The 13,759-nt window shown below is 53.5% G+C and overlaps 1 protein-coding gene across 8 annotated transcripts in view; it reads left to right on the top strand.

Annotated features, from left to right (window-relative positions):
* Kcnt1 (potassium sodium-activated channel subfamily T member 1) overlaps positions 1 to 11,096 on the top strand; it is a 55,450-nt gene extending 44,354 nt beyond the window's left edge. For 6 of the 8 annotated variants that reach the window (XM_029474315.2, XM_029474314.2, XM_021184594.3 and 3 more), the window contains 9 exons: positions 215 to 326; positions 1,410 to 1,511; positions 1,798 to 1,881; positions 2,018 to 2,143; positions 2,473 to 2,493; positions 3,234 to 3,564; positions 4,878 to 4,940; positions 8,011 to 8,098; positions 8,227 to 11,096. In XM_029474315.2, the coding sequence (XP_029330175.1) occupies positions 215 to 326; positions 1,410 to 1,511; positions 1,798 to 1,881; positions 2,018 to 2,143; positions 2,473 to 2,493; positions 3,234 to 3,564; positions 4,878 to 4,940; positions 8,011 to 8,098; positions 8,227 to 8,347 (1,048 nt within the window). In that variant the 3' untranslated portion in view covers positions 8,348 to 11,096. The remainder of the gene's footprint in view (positions 1 to 214; positions 327 to 1,409; positions 1,512 to 1,797; positions 1,882 to 2,017; positions 2,144 to 2,472; positions 2,494 to 3,233; positions 3,565 to 4,877; positions 4,941 to 8,010; positions 8,099 to 8,226) is intronic. The other 2 variants (XM_021184601.3, XM_029474313.2) reach the window with 1 other exon arrangement.
* The last annotated feature ends 2,663 nt before the right edge of the window (positions 11,097 to 13,759 follow it).

Here is a 13,759-nt window from a genome sequence, read left to right as displayed (position 1 = left end):
CCCACCACAGACTCCACAGGCTTGACCCCAAGATCTACCAGAGACCAACCCCATAGCTGTAACAATGGGACTCACAAGAGGCCACCCAGTTATGACCACAGGATCCACCATAGACCCCAGAGCCATAAGAGCCACCACAGACTCCACAGCCCGGGGACCCACTGAGGCCCTCAGCCCTGAGTGGGTGACAGCTCCCACGATCATCCTCCCTCAGGCTTTTCCCCAGTCTCAGCATCACCACGGAGCTCACACACCCTTCCAACATGCGGTTCATGCAGTTCCGTGCCAAGGACAGCTACTCTCTGGCTCTTTCCAAACTTGAAAAGGTAAGCAGGCTCCTCCTGGCAGGCCGTCCTTCACTGAAGAGCCCAGAGAGAACAGGACAAAGAGGAAGAGACAGGGCTGTGGGAGCATTGGCTACTGGCTACTCTCCTGCAGTAGCTGAGGAGACAGGCTCAGTTGCTAGTGCTCTCTGTGGTGCTACCTCCCTGAGCACCTGCAGGTCAGTGGTAATTCGCCAGAAACTGCTAACAGATACCTATAGCCCACCGGGTACCAGACTCTGCCTCTGTGCTCTACATTAGGGATCAGAGAGTGGAGAGACCTGCGTGGATCACACAGCAGGTGGGGCAGCAGTGGCAGGGCTGCTGCACTTCTGACACTGGAGTTCTATGGGAGGTATCAGGACCCATGGAAGGCATCCACTGGGTCAGATGTGGAACCCAAGGGCATAGGGACTCAGCGAGGTATTATAGACACACTAAGGACCCAGGAACTCATGGGGAACATGGGGAACTTCAGGAGTACGGAGAGAGGTCACTGTCTGTGTTGCTCTGTGCATGGTGGCTTGGCCCTTCCTGCTATGTACACAAGGGATGGCCAGGTACTGGGAAGCCATGTATTAGGATGAGGAAGTCATGGCTGCCAATGCTTGCTGTTCTGTGTGAGTCCCAAGTTCAGCCTGGGCCAGTGTGCTTGTGGAGAGCTACCAGGGACCAGCATGGCTGACTGAGGAAGACCGAGGAGCTGTCTGGGACAGTGTGTGTGAGGCCCTGGGTTCCACTCTCTTCTCAGAGCCCCAAACTCTCCCTAGGCTCTGTCCCTGAGAGTATAAGGGAATGCAGCTGGATATTCACGCCTGCTGGCCAGAAGTTTGTTAGTGTATGCACAAATGCACATCCATGTATACATACTATGCACATACAACACATGCATATGTATACATACCATGCACATATAACACATGCATATGTATAGATACCATGCACACATGATCATACACCACTTTTGCATACAAAATGCATCATAGACATACCACACAGACACGTACATACACATGCTCACATCCTATGAACACTCTGATGGCCACCCACAATCCTTTGTGCCATCTGAGGACCCCTTCCTTGCAGCAAGAACGGGAGAATGGCTCCAACCTGGCCTTCATGTTCCGCCTGCCATTTGCTGCTGGTCGAGTATTTAGTATCAGCATGTTGGATACACTGCTCTACCAGGTCAGCTGGAATGTGGAGAAAGGTGGGCAGGGTCCCATAATCCCTAGACCAGAGTCCACAGCCAATCTATGGCTGACATCTGGTCCTGCTGCTGTGAACAGGCCTCCCCAGGTCCCCCTGACTTCCTCCTGCTGGAGCAGCAGGTCTCATTGCCCTCAGGGATACCCTAGTACCACTCTGGGGGTTGGGATCCTGGTCCTTTTTGGACCTCATGTGCTGGGATGGCAGGCAGGTTCTGAGTGTGGAGGCTGGAGTATCTGCCTCACATGGCCCTGCTGCCCCACAGTCCTTCGTGAAGGACTACATGATCACCATCACCAGGCTGCTGTTGGGCCTTGATACTACACCAGGCTCCGGCTACCTCTGTGCTGTAAGTGAGGGGGGTGGGGGTGTGGGGCAGGTGTGTGGTGCCATACGGCATAGCCACCCTCTGTGGCTCACTGTAGCTCTGGGGCTCTGGGTGCTGTTGTAACTCCTCTCAGCTCAGAGATTCCCACTCATTGCAGATGAAGGTAACTGAGGACGACCTGTGGATCCGTACTTATGGCCGCCTCTTCCAGAAACTCTGCTCCTCCAGCGCCGAGATCCCCATCGGCATCTACAGGACCGAGTGCCATGTCTTCTCCTCGGAGGTACATTCCTAGTACTGTAGAGCTTCCTTACAGCCCAGTGCTGAGGAGCTGGGCGTTTGCCATGGGCTCCTTCCAGGTGGGTTCAGCGGCTAAAGCATGTACCTCCGGTAAGGACAGCTGCCACTCTGGGAAGAATGGTGACCTTGGCAAGCACCCCAGAGCTCCAGGGGGACTGGGCAGGATGTTAAGGGAGGTCTACCTGATGTGGGCAGCACGCCTCCCACCCTCCTGCCCCCTGCATGTTCTATATGGACTTGGAGAGGCCAAGGTGCACTGGGGAAGAGGCAGACACACCCACAGGTCCCAACAGCTCTTGGCTTCCTTTACAGCCCCATGATGTCAGAGCCCAGGTGAGTACCCCGGGCCCCTGTAGAGCTCTTGCTTCATGGGGCTCTTCCATACCTTGAGCAGGCCCCTGGGCAGCAGGCAGGAAATGAAAATGTGTTGGTCACTGGGCAGTTCAGGGTTGGGGGCATTTAGCAGTTACTATCCTCCCACACAGTGTGGAACTAAGGCAGAAGCAGATCCAAGATTTCAGCCCATCGTCTGTACCCCTTGCCTCAGCCCAGCTCCATGTTTATTAACAGGTGGCAGGTGCCTATATGGTCTGACCTGGCCCCCCACGCCCTCATTATCCTCCCCAGTGCCTCTCACACCCACTTAGGCAGGCACAGCCTGTTTGCTCTCCATTTGCTGACTTCCAGGGATGTGTTTGGCAGTGACACCTGCCCCATCTGTGTATGGGTAAACTGTGGTATAGACAAGGGCCCCTAGGATAAGGTCAAGATATGCTGGGCTAGAGGGACCAGGCCGGCCCTAGACGTGATGGCCCAGAGAGGCTAAGTCCTGGTTCAGAATGGAGCCAGCCTGTCTCCATTTCCCACCTTCAGCCCCAGGGAAATGGGGACAGGCTGGCTCCGTCCTGGACCAGGAGGCCAGGCAGACTGGGGTACAGATAGGAAAATAGAGCCCCACAGTTCTTCTGACCTGGAGAAGGCTGGAGTTCACACTGTGGGTCCAGGGCCCATCTCCTCTCCTGGCACACCTCATGCCACAGGGGGGCCCAGCCATAGCCCTCCTGCCTGCCCAGTCTCAGATCTCGGTGAACATGGAGGACTGCGAGGATACTCGGGAGGCCAAGGGACCCTGGGGCACACGAGCTGCATCTGGCAGTGGCAGCACCCATGGCCGTCACGGGGGCAGTGCTGACCCAGTGGAGCATCCACTACTACGTCGCAAGAGCCTGCAGTGGGCCCGCAAGCTGAGTCGCAAGAGCACCAAGCAAGCAGGGAAGGCACCTGTGGCCACAGACTGGATCACCCAGCAGCGGCTCAGCCTGTACCGGCGCTCAGAGCGCCAGGAGCTCTCCGAGCTGGTCAAGAACCGAATGAAGCACCTGGGACTGCCCACCACTGGCTATGGTAAGGGCTGGCAACAAGTCAGGGCCGGTAACAAGGCAGGGCCGGTAGGACCATAGCAGATCAGCTGATGGGCATCTCATATCTGCCTGACCCCTACAGCTGGGATGGCCCAGGTCTACCATGGCCTCCCTGGGCTTGCTCAGCAAAGGGAAGAGGGCTGTCTGCAACCACGCCATATGGAGAAGGCTCAGAGTGACCCACAAACTGATTCATTTCTACCACTCTGGAGCCTCAGTACCCCCCCCCCCATAATGTAAGGGAAAGAGTAGTGAGCCAAGCCAGCTCCCCCAAAGCTCATCACCTTCAAATGGGATACAAGTTCAGTCTTCCCATCCCATGAGAGACATGAGAGGCAAGGAGTTGGCAGGGCCACAGCACATCCCTGCCCTGGTCATCAGAGACAAGAACAGCCTGCACATTTCTCAGTCCATCCCACGTCCCTCCCAAGGCAGTCACCATAGCTCTGTTGCTCCAGAGTCAGCCTTAGGAGAACATCTGTGCAAACAGATTTTTGTAACTCCTTTCTGTCTGTGCCATTTTGGGGGTAACACCAGTGTGACTTTGATCAGGACTTCCTCTAGAGAGGTTACCTCTTGATGAGGTCAGAGGGGCCCGGGATCTCTATTCTGACCTATGCCTTGCCTCACTCTTTCAGCATCTCAGTACTCACCGTTGCCAAGGCCCAACCTACATCCATGGTCACCCTAGAGACTCCTCTAAGTAGAAGGAGCTGCCCGGGCGTCACTGGGACTGGGCATCATAGGGCATAGGCAGTACATATTGGGCATTCTGGGGATGTTCACAAGACAGTGGTAGACTTGGAGAAAGGCCTGGCTGGGGAAGACTGAGACCAAAGTTTTGAGGCCACCAGAGCCATCCCCAGCCATGCGTACAGTGTAGAGAATGTCCCGATAATGCCCTAGATCTAGTGGCCTCCTCAGTACTCCTGCCTGGGTAACCTGCTGTTCTAGGAAACTAATCACCAAGGCTAAAGGGATTCCGGCATTCATGAGCCTTTGCAAGTACAAGCAGATGCAAAGTGGAGCCCTATGACGACCTGCCCTGTGTGCCCTTTAGCCTCAGCAACCCAGCCCCCACCAAAGCTTGCCAGATAAAGCCCAGATCCTCTTTGGCAACTGACTTGCTTCTGACGCCACTAGTGCTGGCCACCATTCTCCCAGCGTGGACGGTGTCTGCGTGCAGCTGGCCACTGTCCCCCACCCATTCTGTGCCAGCGTGCCCACCCTGCCAATGCTTGCTGACCTGTCTCTCTCTCTCTGTTTCTGTCTGTGCCTCTCCTATGTGTTCCATAGAGGACGTAGCAAATTTAACAGCCAGTGATGTGATGAATCGGGTAAACCTGGGATATTTGCAAGGTAATTCTGCTCTAGTGAATACCGACCACCACACAGGGGATGTGTCAACCCTTTGCCACCTTGGCTGGGCCAGGCAGTGACCAGAAGAGAGGGCTTTGTGTGTCCACAGTGGGTTCTCAGACCTTCTGCCTCCCTCCTTGGTTTGGGCCTCCTAGATGAGGGCCGAGGGAGCCCAGATGATGGAACCCACCCTGGTCTCAAAATACTTGACCCAGTTCTGTTAGGATGTGCCATGCCACCTAGCTTTGTACTGAATAGGCAGCAGGCCATCCCAACAACAGCTGGTCTCTCTGGCTAGTCCCAAGAGATTCCCAAATTCCCTGTGTGTCTCAGTAGGCAGGCATGAGGATGGAACTTAGCGTTGGCATTCTGTGCCAAAGCATAGACAGACTTGGATTACTCAATCCAGGTAGACGTGGGGGCTTCAAGAGAAGTCTTTCTGCTTGAGACAGAGATCTACTTACTTCTCATCTGTGTGTTTCACCTCCTCTACGGAGCTATCCCTCCCTGAAGCCCAGAGCAGAGGCTAAGCCACTGCCTTTCAGTGTCTCCCCTCAAAATGGGTTGTCAAGGAGCTTTAGGGGTATCTGAGCTCAGTTAAGCTGGGCCCTTATTTGCAAGGATGGCTGTGGGCAGCCACAGAAGTGAACTGTTGGCATCTCTGGGCTTGTGGTTTTTCTCATCCTGCCACCCATAACAGCATTCATGGAAGCTGGGCCCTCTGCTGGGCACTTGGGGTTCTGATCTAGGGCTGGTGACTTCCATGAACCAAGTGTATCCTGCACCCAGTTACATCTGCTTCCTGTGTGGCTGCTAGGCAAAGGTGGGCAGGCAAGGGCTTGGGCAGCTCCTACAGGGTCCCAAGATGCTCTTGGGTGTACAGTGAGTGTCACCTATGTGCTCACTGGAGAAAATGTGCGAGGACTCAGCAACAGGAACTCACAGTACCCTACGGGCATCATGGGCTGGCATCAGGATGTCTGGCCAGAATGTCACACTGTGCTCAGAAAAGGGCAATACCAGGGAGGAGTTGGGGCCAGGAGCATAGCCGCTGGAGTTACTCTGGCTCTGGGATGAGCAAGCTGAGAATCCAGTTATTACCCTCTAGCTACATGGGAAATGGATGTAGAGGGCCAGGGCCTGAATCTCGGGAATACTGGGCTGGGGGAAGGGGAAGGAGGAGAGGGGACACAGCTGTTGCAGAGGCATGATCTGTTGGGAGTTTCCATTCTAGAAGTGCATTCAAGCCAGGTCTTGTCCCCACCTACCCCTACACCTGCTGTCCACCTTTCCCAAGCATGGGGGCTGCTGAGGCCATCTCAGGGCAGTTAGCTTGCCTTCCCCATCCCAGCAGTTGGGAGTCAGTGCCACAAGACTGACCACAGCCCCTCCTTGCACTACAGCTGGAATTTGGCATGACCCCCTCAACTCAACACTGAGCCAGGCCTAGTCCCATCCTGGGCTTTGCTAGTCTCAGACATTCCAAGATCTGACCCCGGTTGGAGGAGAATCACGACCCAGGGCCTAGCCCTGACAGGGGAAGATCCAACAACAGCTTCTCACAGCCAGGCTTCTAGCCCCACCTTTAGGATGACTTTATGGTGGTCACGACAGAAATGAATCAGTGCTGTGGTCTGGAATGTTGTGCTCACACCTGAATACTCTTGCTTCTGCACAAACCCTGCTGTCCCTGCATTACCCACGCCACTGCATGAGGGCCTTGGTCCCAGAATCACACCTCTCCCATTTGGCTCCCAGCATGAGTCATACCATGGGTATCTTGACTGTAGGATTTGAGGGGGGGAGGAGCAAAAACTGATGCTCATCCGACAGAACAGCCTTCCTATATGGAGGGCAGGCCACCAGGCCTTCCTACCCTGCAGAAGTAGATGGAGGTGTTGACTCCCATTTCAACTACCCCAGGTACAGACTGTTTGAGGTGCCCCACCCCCATTTCTCAGAAGCATTTTGTGCCATATTCCTTCATCCTGGAGCTACAGTTCTGAGAGCTGAGGCATGCCCCTCCCTGGCTCAGTTGGCTACCTGGCAGATTCTTTAGTTTCACAGAAGGGTCAGTCTCTTTCTTAGGGCTATGTCCAGCATGACCAAAGGATAGAGAGAAATGGAAGGAGTCAGGTAGAAGATGCCCTGTCTCAGTTCACCTTCATTTTGTATGTTCATTGAGTCCAGTAATACTTCTAAATATGAAGCAGGTATATTGAGGTCAGTAAGCTAAGGGCCATTGCCAGGACTGTATGAGGCCATGGTGACCTGCTGGCCAAGCACAGGCACCAATGAGATAACAGGCTGCTTCTCCAGACTGACCACATTCCCATGGGTCAGTCCCTGGTCACCCTGGGGCTAGGAGCTTGTGGCAGCAGAGCCACAAGCAGGAGGGAATGACCCTGTTCTCTGATCAATGAGTCCGAAGTATAGGGAGTAGAGGTGGCCTTCCCAGTCCCCAGGAATGGGGCTCCTGTAGAGCACTTCAACTGAGGTTGCAGCTTATGTACATATGTAGGTGTGAGGTAGATGGAGTGTGTATGGGGGGTGTGTGTGCATGTGGGTATGTCATGTGCAGGTGACCAGTAGTGTTTATGGGTACACAAATGTATATGTACAGATGCATGTATATAGGGTATGCACAGGTCCTTGCAGGTGTGCTTAAGTGTGCACAGTTATATGTTCAGGTGAAGGCATGCATGGATATGCACAGGTGTACTCAGGTGTTGTGCAGGGATGTGTGCATCTGAGCATATGCACCTGCCCATACAGATCTGTAAGAAGCAGGCATGTACAGGTGTGCTCGGTAACTCTGTCCTGGCCCCACACACTGGTGAGAAGTCATCTAAGGTTGGCTCGCAGCTGAGCAACCTGCACAGGCAAGTGGGAGCCAGTGCTCTGCTCTTCCTATGGCTGAGCCCTGCCAAGTGCAGGCAGGAGCTGTGGACAGGTGTCAGAATCCATCTGGGGCCAGAAAGGAGGGACAACTAGCTCCCCTGGCTCCTTGGGGCCCCGCAGAGCTGTACTGGGTGGGGCTGTGGTGACACTTAGGCTATGTCCTTTTCAGATGAGATGAACGATCATCACCAGAACACCCTTTCCTATGTACTCATCAACCCCCCGCCAGACACAAGACTGGAGCCCAACGATATTGTGTGAGTACCAAGTGCTGGCCGTCCCAGCATCAGGCATTGGGGAGGGGGGCAGGAATCACCTGGCACGGACCTGGTGTGGCTGCCTACCTGGCTTGCCATTCCAGGACCAGCCTTGGTGTCTTCTGCAGGTACCTCATCCGTTCCGACCCCCTGGCCCATGTGGCCAGCAGCTCCCAGAGTCGGAAAAGCAGCTGCAGCAACAAGCTCTCATCCTGTAATCCTGAGACCAGGGATGAGACCCAGCTCTGAGCCCCATGCTGGGGCGAACAGGACAACGCACAAGAGAGGAGACGTTGTCATAGGCTGGCCTGGCCCAAGCAGGCTGCATTATGACTTTATACAGTGGCTCCAAGACTTGCCCCCAGGAAGGAAATCCTCTCAGTGGGGCCAGTCGTGAGACCAAAGTGGCATGAAGCATTTTTTTTAACCTTTTTTTACAAATCTGAATGATTTGCATCTCTTTACATAGCTGTACCACAACTCGTGACTGGGGTCTGGCTAAAGTGTGAGGCAAGCAGACAGGACAGGGACTGGACACTATCCTGGATCCCTCCGTCTTGCATGGCTTCACGCAGCAGTTTCTGAAGGGGTGCTGGGGTGCATGGGAGAAGTAACGACCTGGAACCGGAGAGTTCCCGAGGGGACCGGGGAGTCCTCCTGCATGGAAGCCAGCTGTGTTCTCTAGCCATTCAACATGCTGTTCCGATCAGTTTCTGCATGGTTCTGGGACTACACCAGGGCCTATGGGGTGCCTCTCCCCAGAACCAGGCAAGGGGCCAACCAGTAAAGGTGCCATGCCCTTTAAGAAGAGAAAAACAGAGGGGCTTAGAAACCTGGTCGGGAGAGCCCCATTCTGAGTCTGAGCTCTGCAGCCCCTGCATGGGGGAGGGGGACCACAGTGGCTCCCCCTGAAGTCCTGAGCTGTGGATGGAAGTCAAATGTTCTTTCTGGCTCTCACACTTGAGCTTCCCTAGCCATGGCCTTTGGGGACATCAAACTGGCAGATGATGTGTCTCCACAGACCATTTCACACTCAAAACTCTTGTCTCTAAACTCCTGATCTGAGAAGCACAATTAGCTCTGGGCCCTGGTCATGCCTCAGGTCTCCAGGGATTGCTTCAGGCAGCTGACTTCATTCTTGTTTATGGTTTGTATGATCAGAACTGGAACCTTCTATTAAAATGGATACATCCTGCAGGCATGCATGGAACAAGGCAGCCCACCATAGCTCTGGAATGGTGGGGGGGGGGGAGACAGCTGAGGCTCACCTGTTTTAGGGTTAGAATTGCCTTATGTATCCCTCACCCCAGACTTCACAGACTAACTCCCAACCTCTGGGATGGCCAGCAGGGCCTTCCCAAAACAGTAATGAAATCCTCTGTGGCTGCAGGGCCTAGGCAGCTGCCCCAAGGTGTATGGGGACGTGATCCCCAGAGGACCCCTTGGCAAGCTTTCCATTGGTTTCCCCCTATGGTCCAGCATGTCCCAGAGATAGGCACAACTCACTTAAGGTCCCAAACCCTTGGAGATCAACCCTTACCCCACACTTGGGAGGAAGGTGCCCCTGATGACTATGTGAACTTCCCCCTTAAGTGTCCTGAAAGGTTGGGGTGAAGGGATGGGACCAAAGGGCCTACACTTCCTCAGCCAGAGCAGATGGAGCCTCAGGAGAGCAGGCGATAAGGGTCAAGGCAGTTGCTGTAGCTTTCTCGAGAGTCCTTGCACCTATGTCTCCCCTTCCCATAACCTGCCTGCATATCCAGCCTTCCTACTGCCACTCCGGGCCTGTTGGAACCTTCTTGCTCACAAAGTATGCATGAGTCCTGGTGAGGTGTAATGGGACAGAGCTGGCTGTAAGGACTCAGGGAAGAAGTTTGGGGGCTTGGGTAGAGAAGCAGGTGGCTCACACAGGGCTTGGCTGGCCAGGACTTATCTAGGCTAGGGTCTGTCAGTGGCCATCACTCTGGAGCAGGAGGGGTCTGAGTCTATACTCACATTCTATGTCCCTGCTCAGCCACCTGCCAGGCTGCTGAGCCCAGAGAAACAGGAAAGCTGGTCTTCATCTAGATGGGACTAAATAGCCTTCAAGTCCATGCTGGAGGAGCTGCCGCTTCTGAGGCACCTTGGGGAAAGCCACCTGCTCCGGGCCCTGTCAGGATGTTTACTCTCGTGTTTATCTGCAGCATGGAAACACATTTCAGTCTCTAACAGTGTGTGGGGAGGGCACTCCTCCCACAGTTAAAGACAGATACTTCCAGCCCAGCCTTTGCTAGCTTTTAAAGATGCCCAGCCCTGGGGCTGGCATTTGGGCCAGGAGGATTTGTGTGCTGAGATACCAGTCACCAGATCAATAAAAGCCACCTGCACACCTGGAATTCTCCATAGCTTCCATTGCCTTCATCTCTAGGCCTGGAAGACTGTCTTTTGCAGTATCCCTGTCTCCCACTGTCTTTGGACACCACCGATTCTCCCAGTCCTCATACTCTACTGGTCTTAAGGGCTCTCATGAGACACTCGTTCCCAATGGACAGGGTCTGTCCCAACCCATGAAGAGGCAGAATTTACACACAGCAACAGAATGTTCAAGGTATACAAAATTAGCAAGAAGCCTTTTTTTTTTTTTTCATTCCTAACTACTTGGAATCGTAACTCAAAATAGTGTCTTGGGTGCTGTACCCTGTGCTAAGTGAAACACTGGCAGCCGTGTTGTGTTGTGAGGGGCAGCTGGGCCTGGGAGCCGTTCTGCTGTGGGAGCTGGGAGCCTGGGAAGCATGTGTTTGCTGCAGGTTCTAGGCTATCTTAGTAACATGTATTTACAGATGGGCAGTGACAGACAGAGACAGGAATATCTAAGCTTAAGTACTCAGTGCAGAAAAGCAGGCAGGGCAGAGACGGAGACCAAGGCAAGGGCTAAAACACTTGCACACAGAAGTTAACACCAATCCAGCTACATGTCTGCCACGCCAACTGAGGGTAGCTTTAGGTGGCCAATGATAAAACAGACCTACAATGGACAGAAAGAAGACTATGAGACATGACCCATCCCCCAAGTCCCTCTCACTCCACCACATGTCCCCATGCTCCAAGGCCTCTCTTTGGGGGATTTCAAGGCAGATTTCTGAGAGGATGTGACTGGTCTGCATTTGCCTGAACCCCCAGGCTATGCTCAGTCCCACCATGCTCTTAACCAGCCATACTGACCCCTCATCTTAGGCCCCACAGAGTCACACACCACAACACCCTCAAAAGGACCTTTCTATCTGAGTCACAGTCGTCCCTGTTGGGTTAGTTTCATTAGGAAGACAGTGTAGAATACAAAGACAAATTGCATTCGAGTGACAAGAACAGTGTTGCGGTGGGGAAGCTAACAGTTTTAGATACTTCCTTACTAATTTCAGTTTATTTTGTCTTCCCTTCTAAGAGGCAGGTTCCTTAAGAATGGGGTTCTGGGTGTCTAATGCTCACTGTGCACAAAGCAGATACATATCTTGGGTATCATAAGTTTGGGGTATATTGTTTTTATTCTCTCACACATTATATCCCTACTGCAGTTTTCCCTCCCCAACTCCTCCCAGTACCCACCACCACCACCCCGCCCCCCACCCCAGGATCAACTCCTCCTGTGTTTCCCTTCAGAAAATAAAAATAAGCAAATAAGCAAAAGCAGGCCTCCCAGGGATATCTACTGAACATGGCCTAACAAGATACAATAAGACTTGACAAACTTTCACATCATGGGTGGATGTGACAACCCAGTAGGAGAAAAAGGGTCCCCAGCACAAAGGAGTCAGACACCTCCCACTCCCATTGTTAGTCCCATAAGAACATGAAGGTGTACAACCATAAGGGTTATGCAGAAAACCTAGCTTAAAACCATACAGGATTTGTGTCTTGTTACTTCAGTTCCTGTGAGCTCCTATGAGCACAAGGGGGCACATGTCTACCCCAGGCCCTGCAGTGTAGTTTCCCAATGCAATTGCAACTCACACAGGGCACCCAATAATGGTTTAGCCTTGAGCTGGGGGTGACATCTGCCTATCTAGATAGACAGCCTCAACCCTGGCCCAGAGTTCAGAGCCCTGGTCTCTGCGTGGACAACTCTGGGTAGCCCTAACAGGTGCCTACCAGGGGTGGGCAGTTTGAACACAGCAAGCCCCGCCCTCACCTCTGTTCACACCCTTTGCATCCAGGCACATACTCGTACTTCCTTCCCCGGCCCAGGGCCTGCTCTTCCTCCAGGTGGGAGCATCCAGCTCTGAACATCTTACGCACATCAACAGATGTTTAAACAGCTGGCTGTGGTCCAGGAGACAGCAGACAATAGGGCTCTTATACTGTCCACTCCCAGACTCTGCTGAATGAAGTACATGTTCCCTAACTAGGATGCAAAACGGCACACCTTGTCTTTTGCATGGCTTGAGGAACTCCTCCTTCACAGACTCAGATATACTCATAAGACTGGAGGGCAGGTGGGTGGGCACTCCCTTCACCAGGGAAACTGAAGCCCAGGCCCACTGTTAAGAGCTCAGAGCAGCAAGGCCCAAGCTTGGACTTTGGAAGTAAACTTCTTAGAACCTCCATCATCTCACCAGCTTAGACTGCTGGGACAGCGCTACCTTTGGGTGGCACCTACACCAACTGTCCATCATGAAAGCCCAAGGAAGCCACAAAGGGCAATCAGGCTGGGACAGACCACCCTGCCTCTCTCCTCTAAGTAGCACCTCTGGTCCCTGCTCTGTCCACTCTTCTCAGGAAGTCCTTGCAACCAAGACAGCCCTGGCCAGGGCCCTAGAACCAACAGGATCTGCATAGAACATTGGCATAAGCAAATATTACAGGCTGCACTGATGACCTGCAGAGGGGTCCCTACTTTGGAGGCACTGCCATTATCTGTTAAAATTTCACCTGAAAAACTTTAATTTTCCTAAGCCATGCAAGAAGATGAAACCTCACCCACTATGGCACAGTGAGAACACAAACCAAGCCGGGTGTGGTGGCACATAGCTTTGATCCCAGGATTCAAGAAGCAGAGGCCAGCCTCTGCTGGTATGCATACCAAGACCAGCCAGGGCTAGATTAGGCCCAGTAGAAAAAGAAAGGGGGTGTGGAGTTGGGGAGGGTTGCCTAAGGATGGCTTGTACTTAAGAACTGCTGCTCTCCAGAGGACCCATGTTTGGTTCCCAGCGCGCACACACACACACACACACACACACAAAACTGGCAGCTCACAAGCATCTATAACCCAAGTCCCAGGAGATCTGAGGCAGCACACAGTCATATACATAAAACCAAAAACCCCACAAAATTTCTCACCATGGTGAGCAGAGCATGGTGAGACAGCCAGAGGTGCATCGGGGCTGCCAGGCTCTGCCTCTGCCCCTCAGCACTTAGGTCCAGTGAGTCCTACTTCCCTTGTGTCCAGAGATCAGCCGAGGACAGCATCCTCCGAGGCTGCTTGAGCCTAGAGAAGCATTCTGATTCCTGTGACCTCGGCACTAAGTCCACTTCACATACCTGATCCTAGCGCTCCATCTTATCAGACCAGACTAGCTGGTAACGGGAGCAGTTCACTCTGCTTCGTGATCCCCAACGAAAGTACACCAGGCCCATCAGCAACCCAGGCAGCAGTCAGTGTGGACCAACCTCTGTGCCTGCCCCCAT

This window comes from Mus caroli, unplaced genomic scaffold (genome assembly GCF_978045245.1).
Source record: "Mus caroli unplaced genomic scaffold, Mus_caroli_1 scaffold_2, whole genome shotgun sequence".
Classification (NCBI taxonomy): Eukaryota; Metazoa; Chordata; class Mammalia; order Rodentia; family Muridae; genus Mus; species Mus caroli.
The sequence above is the reverse complement of the archived record's forward strand: the minus strand, read 5'-3'. Positions and strand labels throughout refer to the sequence as shown.